The sequence below is a fragment of the Eumetopias jubatus genome, unplaced genomic scaffold, assembly GCF_037043125.1.
Source record: "Eumetopias jubatus isolate StellerSeaLion01/CBP00866 unplaced genomic scaffold, mEumJub1_p1.0 scaffold_10, whole genome shotgun sequence".
Lineage (NCBI taxonomy): Eukaryota > Metazoa > Chordata > Mammalia > Carnivora > Otariidae > Eumetopias > Eumetopias jubatus.
Window position 1 is genome coordinate 22790700 of NW_028274816.1, and position 14638 is coordinate 22805337.

Sequence of the window (14638 nt, forward strand, 5' to 3'; positions counted from 1 at the left end):
CATACAGTATTATATTAATTTCAGGTGTAAAATATAGGGATTCAACAACTCTGTACATTAGTCAGTGCTCACCACAGTAAGTGCACTCTTAATCCAGTTGCACCCATTTCCCCCATCGCCCCACTAACCTCCCCTCTGGTAACCATCAGTTTGTTTTCTGTATGTAAGAGTCTGGTTTTTTTGTTTGTCTCTTTTATCCTTTGTGTGTTTGTTTTGTTTCTTAAATTCTACATATTAGTGAAATCACATGGTACTTGTTTTTCTCTGACATTAGCATTATACCCTCTAGATCCATCCATGTTATTGTAAATGGAAAATATTTCATTCTTTTTTATGGCTGAGTAATATTCCATCATATAATATATATATATAATATATATGTGTGTATATATATACATAAAATTTATTTCCACGTTGGGCTCTCTGCTCAGCAGGGAGTCTGTTTCTTCCTCTCACTCTCCCTCTGTGTTGTCCCTCTCTCTCTCTCTGTCAAATAAATAATAAAATCTTTTAAAAAACAAGATTTTATTTATTTATTTATTTATTTTAAGATTTTATTTATTCATTTGTCGATCTCATGGCCCTGAGATCATGATCTGATCCAAAGGTAGGTGCTTAACCAACTGAGCCACCCAGGCGCCCCTATTTTATTTTATTTTATTTATTTTAGAGAGAGTGTGTAAGCAGCGGGGAGGGACAGAGGGAGAAGGGGAGACAGAATCTTAAGCAGCCTCCACGCTTAGCCTGGAGCCCCATTCAGGACTTGATCTCAGACCCTGAGTTCATGACCTGAGCCATAATCAAGAGTCAGCCACTTAACTGACTGAGTCACCCAGGTGCCCCAAGGTTTTATACATTTTAGATGAAGAAATATAATCTGTGAGGAATTAACAGGATAAAGAAAACTTTTGTTTGAGAGCTCCAGTTAGTAGGGAGTTTTTGAACAGAATTTGGACTGGGGTAGTAAATTAGTAAAACTGACCAGGTTTATTTATATAAGCTTTCTTGGCCCTGAATTATCTGAGTCCTACCATAAGGCTGTGTCTTTACCTCCTGGTACAGGGAGGGTATATTTCACATGGGAGATTTATTTCCAGTTTTCAGGGGGCAAAGGTGGGGGGGTCAGAGTGTCTTTTTTGCATTGGCTCTTTCTTAGATAATTCAGAATAATCAATATGCCAAAATGGTATATTGGGGGGGGGCTGACTTATGTCCCCAAACACTTATATGACATTCTCGAAAAGGCAAAATTACGAAGACAGTAAAAAAGATCAATGGTTGACAGGAGTTAGCAGGGAGGGAGGGATGAATAGGCAGGCAAGACACACAGGATTTTGTTTTGTTTTGAGCTCAGGATTTTTAGGGCAGTGAAATGACTGTGTCACTATAATGGTGGATACATGTCATTATACATTTGTTCAAACCCACAGAATTGTAATGTAGACTTTGGGTGATTATGAAGTGTCACTGTAGGTTTACCAATTGTAACAAATGTACCACTCTGGTTGGGGGAGGCTATGTATGTGTGGGGGGCAAGGGGGTATTTGGGAAATCTCTGTATCTTCCTCTCAAATCTGCTGTGAACATAAAACTGCTCTAAAGAATATTTTTTTTTTTTAAAACGCAGGGGTGAAAAGAGACAAGATTTGGTACAATTACAAAGTTTACAAATGACAAAATTATAAAAATGGCAAAAAATAATTATTGGAGCTAGATGATAGCTACATGGTGTGCATTCTACTCCACATGGTATGCAGTATGCTATTTTCTTGTGATTGAAAAAACAATGTTTTTTGCAGACATGAGTGGCTGAGCCGCAAGGGGTGGGGTGCGGCACCCCTATCAGTTACTGTTATTTTCACAGGAAGCTGAAGCTGGATATCCAGCTCCCTCCCCTGTGTGCCGGCAGGCAGTCCGGGCCAGCAGAGGTTTTAGGAGCCCCCAGGAGCAGCTAGCCCACAGCCTCATCTCCCCCACATCATTGGGAGCTCGATCTGGCTGTAATCCCTGGCAATTTCAATTTCCCTGGGATTCCCCTCCAGGCAGGTGGGGGTTAAGCTCCTCTCAGAGAGGCTTAGGGAGGGGGTACCCCTCTTGGTCGGAGTACCATTATTGCCACCGCTTTGCCTGGAAATGAAAGGGATGGGACTGCCTGGGGGAATTCATCGTTTTTTTTTTTGTTTGTTTTTTTAAAGATTTTATTTATTTATTTGAGAGAGAGAATGAGATAGAGAGAGAGCATGAGAGGGGAGACGGTCAGAGGGAGAAGCAGACTCCCCACTGAGCAGGGAGCCCGATGCGGGACTCGATTCCGGGACTCCAGGATCATGACCCGAGCCGAAGGCAGTCGCTTAACCAACTGAGCCACCCAGGCGCCCTGGGGGAATTCATCGTTAACCTCCTGGCTGACCAGTGGCCAGGACACCCAGGAAATGAAAGTTCATCAGAGACACACCCTGTAATAAGGAGACCTGGAGTTCTCATCGCAGCGATGGATGTTTGGTTAGCATCAGCCATAGGGGCTGTCATCCACTGGCAAGGCCTCTGGTCAACCTTTCTTTTCGCTGTAATACTTGAAAATCTACCGTTAACATTGGACTGGCTCTCAGAGAGATACAACTCCAAGATTTTGATTTTTTCTCCCCTCAGTTGGGAAGCTAATGTATGCAGTGGACCCAATCACCTGCACTGACACAGTTGCATACAATCTCTGGGGTACATGGACCTCCCTGAAGCCCATCCACAGACACCACTTTAAGAATCCTGGGCCGAGCTTACTAGCTCCAAAGTAAGTTCTCATTCCTTTGGAAAGAAGCACACCCTAGAGCCCTCTTTAAAATGCAAATGGCCCGGGGCGCCTGGGTGGCTCAGTCGTTAAGCGTCTGCCTTCCGCTCAGGTCATGATCCCAGGGTCCTGGGAGCGAGCCCCGCGTCAGGCTCCCTGCCCCGCAGGAAGCCTGCTTCTCCCTCTCCCACTCCCCCTGCTTGTGTTCCCTCTCTCGCTATGTCTCTCTCTGTCAAATAAATAAATAAAATCTTTAAAAAAATAAAATAAAATGCAAATGACCCTTGGGAAGGTTGAAAAGACCAACCAGCTTGTGTCAAAGAGTTTTTCCCCCCGCAGCAGCTAGAGACAGCCTAATAGGTTTTAATGGTGGCGGTGGGGAAAGCAGAGCCTGGGGGTGGGGAGGCTTTGTAAGGGCTCACAATTGGGCCTAGAACTGGTAAGGGAATGTACTGAGCCAAGAGTGCTAAAAGCTAAGTTGATGCAGCGGTCACAAGAATCTTGTGAATTAAGTGCTATCAGCATCCCCATTTTATGGAAGAGGAAACGGACTGGAAAGGATCAAGTGACATGCTACCCTCTCTGCAGCTAGAGGGGAATGTGAAGCCTCCAGCAACTTGAGATTAAAGGCCCATCAGCAGCATAGCCCAACATCAGCTCCTTTGATTCTCACAATGAGGAATCCTTTTTTTTATAAAAAATAGATTTATTTATTTTAGAGGGGGTAGGAGCGGGAGGAAGCGGGAGAGACAGTCCCCCACAGACTGTGCTGAGTGTGGAGCCCGATGCGGGGTCTGATCTTACAACCCTGAGATCATGACCTGAGCTGAAACCAATAGTCAGACACCTAACCAACTGTGCCACCGAGGTGCCCCAGAGGAAATCCTTTTTGATGGAAGAGGAAACTGAGGCAATTCAATGAGGGCCATAGTCACTCAGTGCTCCCCCTCCAGCCTCCTGAGTGTTCCCTCCTCACTCTGGACAGCTGGGAGCCGGCAGTCCTGTTCCTGGAGCTTGAAGGACTTGCTTAGAAGTCTGAAGAGAGCATCGTGCCGACTTGTCTTCACTGCCCCTAATTGTTTTCTAAAATCCTTCTTATTGAATTATCAGAATGTAATGGAAGAGTCGATGAGAGTCGCTTCAGAGTTACAAGGCCAGGGCTTGCTGGGTGGAGAAAAGCAAAGCCCTAAAGGCTCCCTGGGCCGAGCAATGGTATAAAATATGTATTTTTACATAACTGGGAGAAAAAAAATAAACGGACAAGCTGCCCCATGGGGGAAACGCCTCTTTCTGTATTTCCATTATCTTGTTTAATGCACAGTCGGGCAGGAGCCTCAGTGGGAAAGGAAATACTGGAGACCTTTCCCTCTGAGCCTCCTGGTGGGTTAAGAGGCAGAGAGAGCCAAAATGCAGAAATCCAAATGGCCTGGGCGTGTACTCAGAAACCCATTAAAACTGTGGGGACAGGTGGGGAAACCCATTAAAACTGAGGGGACAGGTGGGGGAGAGCGCTGGGCTGATTCAAAACACTGTCTTGGTTTGCAATAACACCTCTCTGGCTTGAGAAAGTAGCCTCAGTGTGCTCAGATTCACCTTTAGCTCTAGGTGAAATATTCTTTTTTTTAAGATTTTTATTTGACAGAGAGAGACACACTGGGAGAGGGAACCCAAGCAGGGGGAGTGGGAGAGGGAGAAGCAGGCTTCCCGCGGAGCAGAGAGCCCAATGTGGGGCTCAATTCCAGGACCCTGAGATCATGACCTGAGCTGAAGGCAGTCGCCTAACCAACTGAGCCACCCAGGTGCCCCTCTGGGTGAAATATCCTAAACATGGCCTTCCCCAGGAGGAAGGGGGGAAGGGAGTGATCCTTTCCAAAGACCAACCAACACACCAAAACATTTACTGAGTGGGCACTATCAGGTGCCAAGTATTCTGTTTAGTGATTTTCTTGCATAGCTCCCATCGACCCATTTATACAGATAAGAGCCCCCTAGCTGCCCAAGGTCATGCAGCTGGTGAGCAGTTTACTCCACACAGTGTTTAGGAGTTCTGAGCATGCTTGGAAGGGTAAAGGGAAACATACTGTCCTTGTCAGGGTAGCCAAACCACACAGATGCGCTGGCCCCTGGCAGTCAGAAGAAGCTATCTGACCTAATATTTGCATGTCTATTCTTTTTTTGACTCTAAAATTATTTTCCTAAGGACAGAATTCTCTAGAGAAGGCAGTGGTGACAATAGTGTGGTGTTAAGAGCACCAATCTGGGGGTCAGGAGATTTGAGCCTCCAGGCTTGGCTTTGATATTGACTTGCTATGGGACATTGAAACTTCTTTGCAAATAACAGGTTTGGATAATCTTTAAAGGGTCTTTTCCAGGATAACATCAAAGATTGAAAACTACGGCTCCAGCTCCAAGATGATCTGGGGTCCACATGAGGTGAAGCTAATAGAAAGAAGGGCCCTGGAATCAGAGAGGGGTGGGTTCCAGTCCTCCACCACCTCCTAGTGGCCTCCAATTCTTTATGCGTCAGTTACCTATCAAATGGAAACAACAACAGCTCTTGGGTTGTTCCTAGATAAGATTAAATGTTTAGCATAGAGCCTGGCACAGTAACTTTCAACGCGCTGCACCTACTGTTACTATTATTATCCCTCACGTTTGTACAGAGCTTTTATGGCGCAGGAAACACTGGTCTTACTAATTGTATGGCAACCTCACAACCTAGGAAGGAGTTTGTGATTATTGTTCCCGTTTGGAAAATGGAGAAACTGAGGTTTTGGAAGGTGGGTCCTACCCTGTGGATTGACTTGCACACTCACGACCTATGGAGACCCGCAGTTAATAAGAACTAGAAGCGCCTGGGAGGCTCAGTCGGTTAAGCGACCTAAGCTACTCCACCTAAGCAACCGACTCTTAGTTTCCTCTCAGGTGGTGATCTCAGGATCATGAGATCGAGCCCCGCCTCTGTGCTTAGCTCAGAACCGGCTTGGGACTCTCTCCCTCTCCTTCTGCCCCTCCCCTCCCTTTATCTCTTCCTAAAAAAAAAAAAAAAAGGCGGGGGGCGCCTGGGTGGCTCTGTCGGTTAAGCGTCTCCCTTAGCCCCAGGTCACGATCTTGGGATCCTGGGATCCAGCCCCATACCGGGCTCCTTGCTTGCTCAGCAGGAAGCCTGCTTCTCCCTCTCCCTGCCCTCCCCCTTCCTGTTCTCTGTCAAATAAATAAATTAAAATATTAAAAAAAAAAAAGGCAGAGCTAGCGGGGCGCCTGGCTGGCTCAGTCGGTAGAAGGAGTGACTCTTGATCTCAGGGTCATGAGTTCAAGCCCCGCGTTGAGCGCAGAGACTACTTAAAAAAAAAGACAAAACTAGATAAAGCGTAAATTCCTTTCTGTCCCCAGGTGTTTGTGAGGCACCTGGAGGCTGGGAGGAAACTTGGAAGTAACAGGAATTATGGAACGCCTATTCCACAACCTGATTCTAGCAACTGCGGGTAGCGGGTCACTGGGCGGGAGCCGCTTGACGCGGCTTGAAGCCGTCTGCCCCCACATCGGCGGAGGAAGCCGAGGCTGAGCCCCGCCGCTCATTGGCTGTGGGCCGCAGGTGTGGCCTCAGCCAATCAGCGGTGCCGGGGGCGGAGCCTTCCAGGCTCACCTGGCGGCCGCGACGCAGTCCAGCTCATTGGCGCCGGGCACTGCGGAGCACCTGTGAGTTTGCGGAAGTGCTGCCGTACTGTCGCCCCGCCAAGCTCCGCAGGACCCGACCCCTGCTCGGCCCGCCATGGGCTCTCGGTACCCTAGCGTCTCCGCGCTCCTGCTGCTGCTACAGGTACGTCGTGTCCCCTGGCTTTGCGGGGGACGCCTTCCGGCCCCACCATCACGCGCCCCGGCCCCCTTCCTCTCTATCGTCGGCCCTTCCTCTCTCTTGTCGCCCCCTCTTCTTCCAAGAAAGTTTAGTTTCAAGAACGGCCTGGAAGCTGCGCCGCGCTCTTGGGCTTCGCGGAGCTGGGAGTGGGAGCGGGTGGAGAGCGACCGCGGCTTTGCCCACTCCCTCTCGTAAATACTCGAGCTGGGCGGGGGGCGAGCCTCGCTGTGGGCCTGGGGGATCCCGGGCTGGCCGCAGTACGGGCTAGGGGCGGGCGGGGGGTAGGGACGTGGGGGGGTCAGGATACAGAAAAGGGGAGTCCCGGTGCAAATCAAGGGGAGCCAGGAGTAATGGGGACGACCCCTGAGGTAAGGAAAGGGAAATCAATAGAAATAAAGGCACCTGCCGTGTAAAGAAAGGGTAGTAAACAGGTATGGAGGCGCCCCTGGGATAATAAAGGGCTCGGAGGTGTTGGAGAGCCCCTCCTTGTGAGGAGGTAGACTAGGGAGTGGGGGGGTTCCCGGTGTGTGGAAAGTGAAGTGGGGAAGAGTAAAGATGCCTCCAGTGAAATGAAAAAGTAGACCGGAAGGAAAGGGGTGCTTGGTGGGGAGGTACTGACCCAGCAGCCCCCTTTCCCGGGAGTACCTGGGGGCTTGGCGGCAGCAGGTTTCGGAGTGAAAGAGTTTGGCGTGGCTGCCTGCCCTGGGGGTTGGGGGTGAGTGTGGCTCCCTCCCACAGTGCCGACGCTGGGAGCGAGGGAGGGGAGGTGCAAATGGTTTCGGTGTGGGCAGGAGGGGACACCCCCCCTCCCGGGTCACCTGGTTTCATACCTTTCCCCTACTTCAGGTTTCATCGTGGCTCTGCCAGGAGCCCGAGCCCTGCCGTCCTGGCTTTGGCGCTGACAGCTACACGTTCACAGTGCCCCGGCGACATTTGGAGAGAGGCCGAGTCCTGGGCAGAGGTAAGTCCTGAGCCTGGGAAGGGTCTGAGAAATTGCACTTCCACGCCCCTGGGCAAAGCCCTTTTGTCCTGGTTCAAACGATACCCCTTTGGAATTTACACAGATGTAGGGATCTAAACCTTAACCATGGTGAGCACTGTGGTTGAGAGGGCTACCCTTGTATGGTGATGTTGGGAAGGGGGCATTTACTTAGAGGCCTTTAATGTGTCCCATTTTGTCCTGACCACTTGAGAGACTGTCATTTCAGACTGCAGAAACCTGATGTATTGGGGGGGGGGGTAGGGCTTAGTAATTCCCCTTTTGCAGATAAGGAAATGGAGGCTCAGAGGGTGGAGTCCACTTGCCCAAGGTCAGCAGAGCAGGAATTTGAATGAGGCCTGACTCCCAGGGCCCATTCTGCACAATCTGGGTGCCCTCTCTTAGTTATCAGGTTGTGGCATTTGCTCAAAGAGGTGAAAACATTTCCATACAGGTACTATTCCCCCAAGGAATAATGTTTTTTAAAAAAAAAGCCTGATAGCTCTGACTCGGGGAATGAAAAGGTACACAGTGGATTTCTGGGCCTTGGCACTGTGATAATCAGGATTATAGAGTTTGCTTTATTTCACTTCACTGGTCCCCAGGAGTGAGAGAGCAAGGGAAGCTTGGTTTCTCTTCTGGTTTCACTGACTCCCAGGTGCTTATTTCCTACCAAACGACTTCTTCCTCTTGATTTTAGTTGATGGGGCGAGTATCATAACTATAAAACACTTTTTCAAGTGAGAAATCACCCACGATTCCCAGAGGAAATTCACTGCATTTCTTCTTCCAGTCTTCGATCACGTGAAAACTGCAGCATGCTGTTGTGTGAAGATTGTTTGAATTTTGGAAGTTGTTCCAACAGTGGGCGGCATTTTTTTCTTTTTTAAACAGAAACTGCAGCTTCATTGATTAAACATATTTGCTTTTCTGGGGCCTGTGTTGTGTGGCACTCTCTATTGAGTCAGAAAGGAAGTGTTTGTCTGATTTTTCCAGTGCATCCACCATTAGTCAATGGTTGATATTCTGCCCAGCCCTGTGCTGGGCACACAGGAATGAATTGAAGAGATACAGGGACACTCCAGCCTGCTGTTAGTATGTCACATTCCAGCAGATTATGGAGAATGTCCCAGGACCCACTTAGAGGGCACTGTGGGACATGGGCATTTAGATGCCAAAGAATGTGGGTGGCATGGCATGTTTTGATGGCTATCAGTGGGCAGTGAGGACTGGCTTCTTGGAGGAGGCAAAGTTGACCCAGCCTTGAAGATGGAGGCAGGGGTTAGAAACTGGGAGTGTGAGTGTTTGTTAGTATGGGGTGTCCCAGACAAGCGCCTGTCACTTTGTTTTCTTGCACCAGGACATTTGGTAGCTCCAAATGTGGGTTAGTCTGGCTTTTATTGCTCCCGCCCTGCCCCCCCCCACAAAACTCTTGGTCTGACCAATAATATTATTACATAACATAAATATTACCATTATTATTAATAGCGGCACCTATTCCTTTTGAACCAGACTCTGGGGCTAGTGTTTCCTTTTACCTAATTTTGCTTTATGAGGGTAGGCACCATTGTTCGTCGATTTTGCAGGGGAGGAAACTGAAACACAGCTGCTGGTCTTTCTCTGGTTCTCTCCCCTTCTCAATAATCTCAAAAAGAAAGAAGGATGGCGTTTGGGAGAATTAGTGTCCGTTGTGAAGCAGGTGTTGTCTTCACTGTGTTCCTGAGAGAGCAGAGATGTTGATGTGGCAGGAGCCTGAGGAGAGGAGGTGGTGGTGATGGGTCAGACTAGGGGGAAGTGCCAGGGGGTCTGCGGCTGGTGATCCTGGTGGGAGGGGCCGCCTCTTCGAGTTCCTCGGTCCTCGGTCGGGTGGCTGATTTCAGTTTCCTTTTTTTTTTAATTTTATTTATTTATTTAATTGACAGAGAGAGAGAGAGAGACAGCTAGAGACGGAACACAAGCAGGGGGAGGGTCAGAGGGAGAAGCAGGCTTCCCGCGGAGCGGGGAGCCCGATGCGGGGCTCGATCCCAGGACCCTGAGATCATGACCTGAGCTGAAGGCAGTCGCTTAACCAACTGAGCCACCCAGGCGCCCCTCAGTTTCTTTCTATCCAAGACCCACCCCACTCAACAAATTTTCTGACCTTTCACCGTTTTGAGCTTTCCTACCAATCCAGTGTAGAATTAGCCAATTACCCCAAGATAGGCGTGCCCTTCTGGTAAAATCACATGCGACCTCAGAGAACTGGCTTTGTGATTTTAAAAAGGCAGCTGGGAGTTAGGGTGGTGGCCTCACTCTTTGGGCCCTCCAAGGAAATGGAGGGATGTGACATTAGCACCAGGTTTATTTATTTATTATTTTAAAAAAGATTTATTTATTTATTTGACAAAGAGAGACACAGTGAGAGAGGGAACACAAGCAGGGGAGTGTGGGGAGGGAGAAGTAGGCTTCCCGCCGAGGAGCCTGATGCGGGGCTCGATCCCAGGACTCTGGGATCATGACCTGAGCCGAAGGCAGACGCTTAACCGACTGAGCCACCCAGGTGCCCCTCATGGGAGTTTGAAAACAAGGAACCTGTTACTTTTTGTCCACCATTGGCCAAAGAGTGTCACAAATAGGGTTTGACCAAACTCAGGGGACCCTGGGGTGGTTTGCTGGGGTGATTGGTGTGCTCTGTGAGATGGTTGACCCCACAGTCGGAGCCTTGTATTGATTTTATTGGTTTCTCTCCAGGTTCTAAAATGGAGAATGTTTAAAAAACAAATCACTATAAACCGGTTCTCTAGAATTTCTGATTATTTTTCTTTTTCCTAGCCCAAACTGGTTTATGAAACCCAGGCTTTTAGACAGTTTGGGATCTAAGAAGTATCATCATAGTGCCCTCCGCTTTAAGTTGATTGAGGTGTGGGGGGAGTGGGGGGTGGGGGGGAGGAAAAGCAGGTAGGCTTTTAAACTGATGGCTTCATTGCTTTGCTTCCTCTACCGCCTGGTTTTGGGCAAACAGGGTTTATGTTTTGGGTTTGAGGTCTGGCTGCTTGATGGATTGACCTAGCTCACAAGCACCCACTTGTGTGGATTAAATACATCCATTTCCCCTTTCTACAAGTTGTGCTGAAAGGTGGTAGAAACAGTGTGCAGACCTCCTAATTAAACTGGGCTTAAAAAAAAAAAAACAAATACAGAAACCTGCTTTGGGATCTCCTTTACATGATCAGATTCCCTCTCCCGCCCCTCAGACTCACTTCCTCATTACTCACTTCTGTGATAAGACTTGGTGCTGCGCTCACTGAGGAAGGAGACCTGGGTCCTCCTGTTCTTGTTTTTGTGTCTGTGAGAAGCTGAGGCTTCCTTACGTGCGTCCTGTGTGAGGAAGTCTGCCTGCTGTTCCCCCGTGAGGCCTGCCGGACCTGCCCTGCCTCTGCCAGGTGGTTGTGGAAATCCCTGTTTGCTCTCCGGGGCTTTATATTGGATGAGTCTTTTCTTCCGAAATGCTCACCTTGGTGTCTGTTACACATTCCCTTCCAAGCGTAGCCCCAGATAAGCCAGACGCGGAAGCAATCAGCTCTCACATCTCCCAGGAGCTGCCAAAACCCTAAAATCCCCGAGAGGCACCTGTCACAGTTCAGACTTTCTGGGTTTCCACTCTGCCTCAACTCCCATCTCCTTTCAGGGCTTTGGGCTTTCAAGGAGGGGAATGAAGTCTGTATTCTTGGTCAGGATAGTGTGAGTAAGCACATGAAAGATCCAGGTTTGGGATGCCTGGGTGGCTCATGTCTGACTTGAAGCTGAAGCTGAGGTCATGATCCCAGGGGTGGGATTTAGCCTGGCTTGGCTGGAAGTCTGCTTGTTCCTCTGCCCCTCCCCCTACTTGTTCTCTCTCCCCCACACCCCATCTCTCAAGTAAGTAAAATCTTTTTTTTTAAAGATTTTATTATTTATTTTTTAAAGATTTTATTTATTTATTTGAGAGAGCGAGAATGAGAGAGAGCGAGCACATGAGAGGGGGGAGAGTCAGAGGGAGAAGCAGACTCCCTGCTGAGCAGCAGGGAGCCCGATGCGGGACTCTATCCCGGGACTCCAGGATCATGACCTGAGCCGAAGGCAGTCGCTCAACCAACCGAGCCACCCAGGCGCCCTTATTTATTTATTTGACAGAGAGGGAACACAAGCAGGGGGAGTGGGAGAGGGAGAAGCAGGCTTCCGGCCAAAGCAGGGAGCCTGATGTGGGGCTCGATCCCAGGACCTGAGCCGAAGGCAGACGCTTAACGACTGAGCCACCCAGGCGCCCCACAAGTAAATAAAATCTTAAAAAAAAGAAAATCCAGGTTTGCCTTTCAGCTCCTAGCTGTGTGACCTTAGGTAAATCACTTTACTTCAGTGAACCTCGGTTCCCCCATCTGTGAATGGGGGGAGGCAATAATACTTAGTGGTTTGTTGTGAGACTTAAATGTGTATGTTCGTTTATTTGGCTAGGCAGCAAATAAGAGTTGCCAGCACTGGGCTTGCCTCTGGGGTTACAGTAATGAATAAAGCAGATGTGAGCTGAGCATAAAGCAAGTGAGATGGATGTAAAGAAACAGGAAAGATTCATTAGATGGTGTCTCATGTTTCTTAGGGACAGAGAGTAGGCACTCAGATATTTTAAACGAATGAATTAATAAATATTTATTATCCCTCATACATTTTCTCTCTCTTTTTTTTTTTTTCCTCTCTCAAACTCTTTGGCCTTAGGCCAGCCCTAGATGTTGATGAAATGGCGGTGAGTCTGTGAACTTTCTAAGACTCATGTGAGGGTTGCACACCCCTTCAGTGGTCCTGGAAGCTGGGCTACCTTGATAAGTGTGTCCCAGGGATACAGTGTGCTGAAAGCTTCCCTGTCAGAGCCAGAGCACAGAGGTGGGAGCCCTCAAACCTGAATCTGGAAGGGGAAAGGCAGTCATTTTTAAGTGTTTTTTATCTTTGGTCCAAAGAAACCCTCCTGGTGGCCTTCCTCTCTCCATCTCTGTCTCTCTCTCTTCTTGCTAATTTAAGTTTACCTTTTATACCTCTCAGCTCATGTTTGCTACTGTTGGGAGGGCTTTAGCTACCCTCTTTTTGCACATTTCCTCTTCCCTTTCCTTCCTCTCATCTACCTCCAACCCCCACCCCCACCCCCTGCCCGACCCCAGGCGCATTTCCATCATTTAGAAGGTTCTTGAGTCAGACTGCCTAGATTGAAACCTAGGGAATGCCCCTTGCCGGCTGAGGGGATGTTGGCCAAGGACTTTACCCTCTAAGCCTTAGTTTCCTCATCTGTAAAATGGGCATAATAGTACCAGGTGCTCAATATTAAAGCCGCTGGACTATTTAGTGCCTTCTGTTTGAGCCTCTACCTTGTGTTTTACCTTTGGTTCACACTTTTCCCCATGTTCCTTCCCACCCAGTAAACCAGCCAAACCAGTTTCCTCACTCTCCCTGCTTCTGTGTTAAAGCAAACACTGCTCTGCAAACAGTGACCAGATCAAAGTGCCCTTTGCTAGGAAAGGCAGTTCTGTGGCGTTCCCTTGCTTGCCACTGTGCAGTGTACGTGGGTGGGGCCGCCTGTGGACCTGCTCATGAATGCTGCTGGCGATTGGAGTGGGCAAGGAGTGCGGCAAGGAGCAATGGGGACGGGGAGACTGAAACTGTCAGCTTCTTTTTCTCTCTTTAATTTATTTGAGAGAGTGCGCGAGCACGCTTTGGTCACGCAGGCACGGGGGGAGGGGCAGAGTGAGAGGCAGACGCAGATTCCTTGCTGAGCAGAGAGCCCGCTGACATGGGGCTCAATTCCAGGATCCCCCAGGACCCCAGGATCACGTCCTGAGCCAAAGGCAGACACTTAACCGACTGAGCCACCCACGCACCCCTTCTCATTTGAAAAATATTTCATGGGGCACCTGGCTGGCTCGTTGGTAGAGCAGGTGATTCTTCATCTCAGATTGGAAGTTTGAGCCCTACGTTGGGGCTTACTTGAAATCTTTAAAAAATAAAATTATTTCATAATTTTATTTTAGGATACTGTGTGTTTCCCCATTGCTAAAAATGCTATGCCCCAGCCCCTGAGATTATGGCTCACCTGAATGGCTAAGTATTGAATCACCTGGAACACTTCAGAGATACAGATTCGCCCTCCTGCAAATTCACTGAGCTACAGACTCAGAGTGGGGTTCTGGATATGGCATTTTTTAAAGCTCCCCAGGTTGCTGTTGCCACCAGATTCATTGCCCTGGACAACTCCAGTAGCTAGGGCAGAAATGTTGGATGAGTAAATACCTGGTGCCAGCCGGGTGTATGAACATCCTTTGTCCAGCTTAGGTAAGGCCAAGGGATTCAAGGGCTAGTGGATCCAGAAGGGATAAGCCTGGTCCTTCTGCCATGTGGGTGAGGGAGTGCTCTGTGGATGCGGAATAGGGCTGATGGGGTAGGAATGGGGGGACCCAGAGAAGTAGCCAATGCACATACCTCTCCCCACTGTGTAGCCAGTGCTAGGGGTACTGACTTTAGACCCAGCCCTTGCTCTCAGGGAGATGGCAGAAATCTCTGAGAACCCTGCAGAGGGTAATTCCAGTACCTTTTACCTTCTGAGAAGGGCTGTGTGGTGGGGAAGTGTTCAGCGGTCACTTTGGTGAGTGAGAGGGTTTCAGCCAAACAGAGAGGGTGAACAGGCTCTCCAGGAATTGGAAACGGGGTGCTCAGAGGCATGGCGGGGTATAAAGGAGCCAGGCTGGAGCTGTGCTTTCTTGGACAAGGGAGGGTAGCTCGCAGGGGAGGATCCCAGGATGTGACTGCCTATATAGGCAGCAGCCAGGCTATCCCAAGCCCTTGGACTTGAGTCTGCAGTTAATAGAGGGTTTTCTCTTTCTGTTTTTTGTTTTGTTTTTTAACAAAACCCTGGGGTTTCCCTTTCTATTCCCCCCGCCTTCCTATTCTTTTACTAGACAAATCATTCATTTGGTTAAAATATATATATATGTTAAAAAAAAAATATGTATGTGGTCGACAG

At 48.8% G+C, this 14638-nt stretch overlaps 1 protein-coding gene across 1 annotated transcript in view; it reads left to right on the forward strand.

The window, feature by feature from the left end:
• Positions 1-6557: 6557 nt before the first annotated feature.
• Positions 6558-14638, forward strand: part of CDH1 (cadherin 1) — a 76007-nt gene continuing 67926 nt past the window's right edge. Inside the window, exons 1-2 of the mRNA XM_028094774.2 lie at positions 6558-6605; positions 7488-7602. Coding sequence (XP_027950575.1) covers positions 6558-6605; positions 7488-7602 — 163 coding nt within the window. The remainder of the gene's footprint in view (positions 6606-7487; positions 7603-14638) is intronic.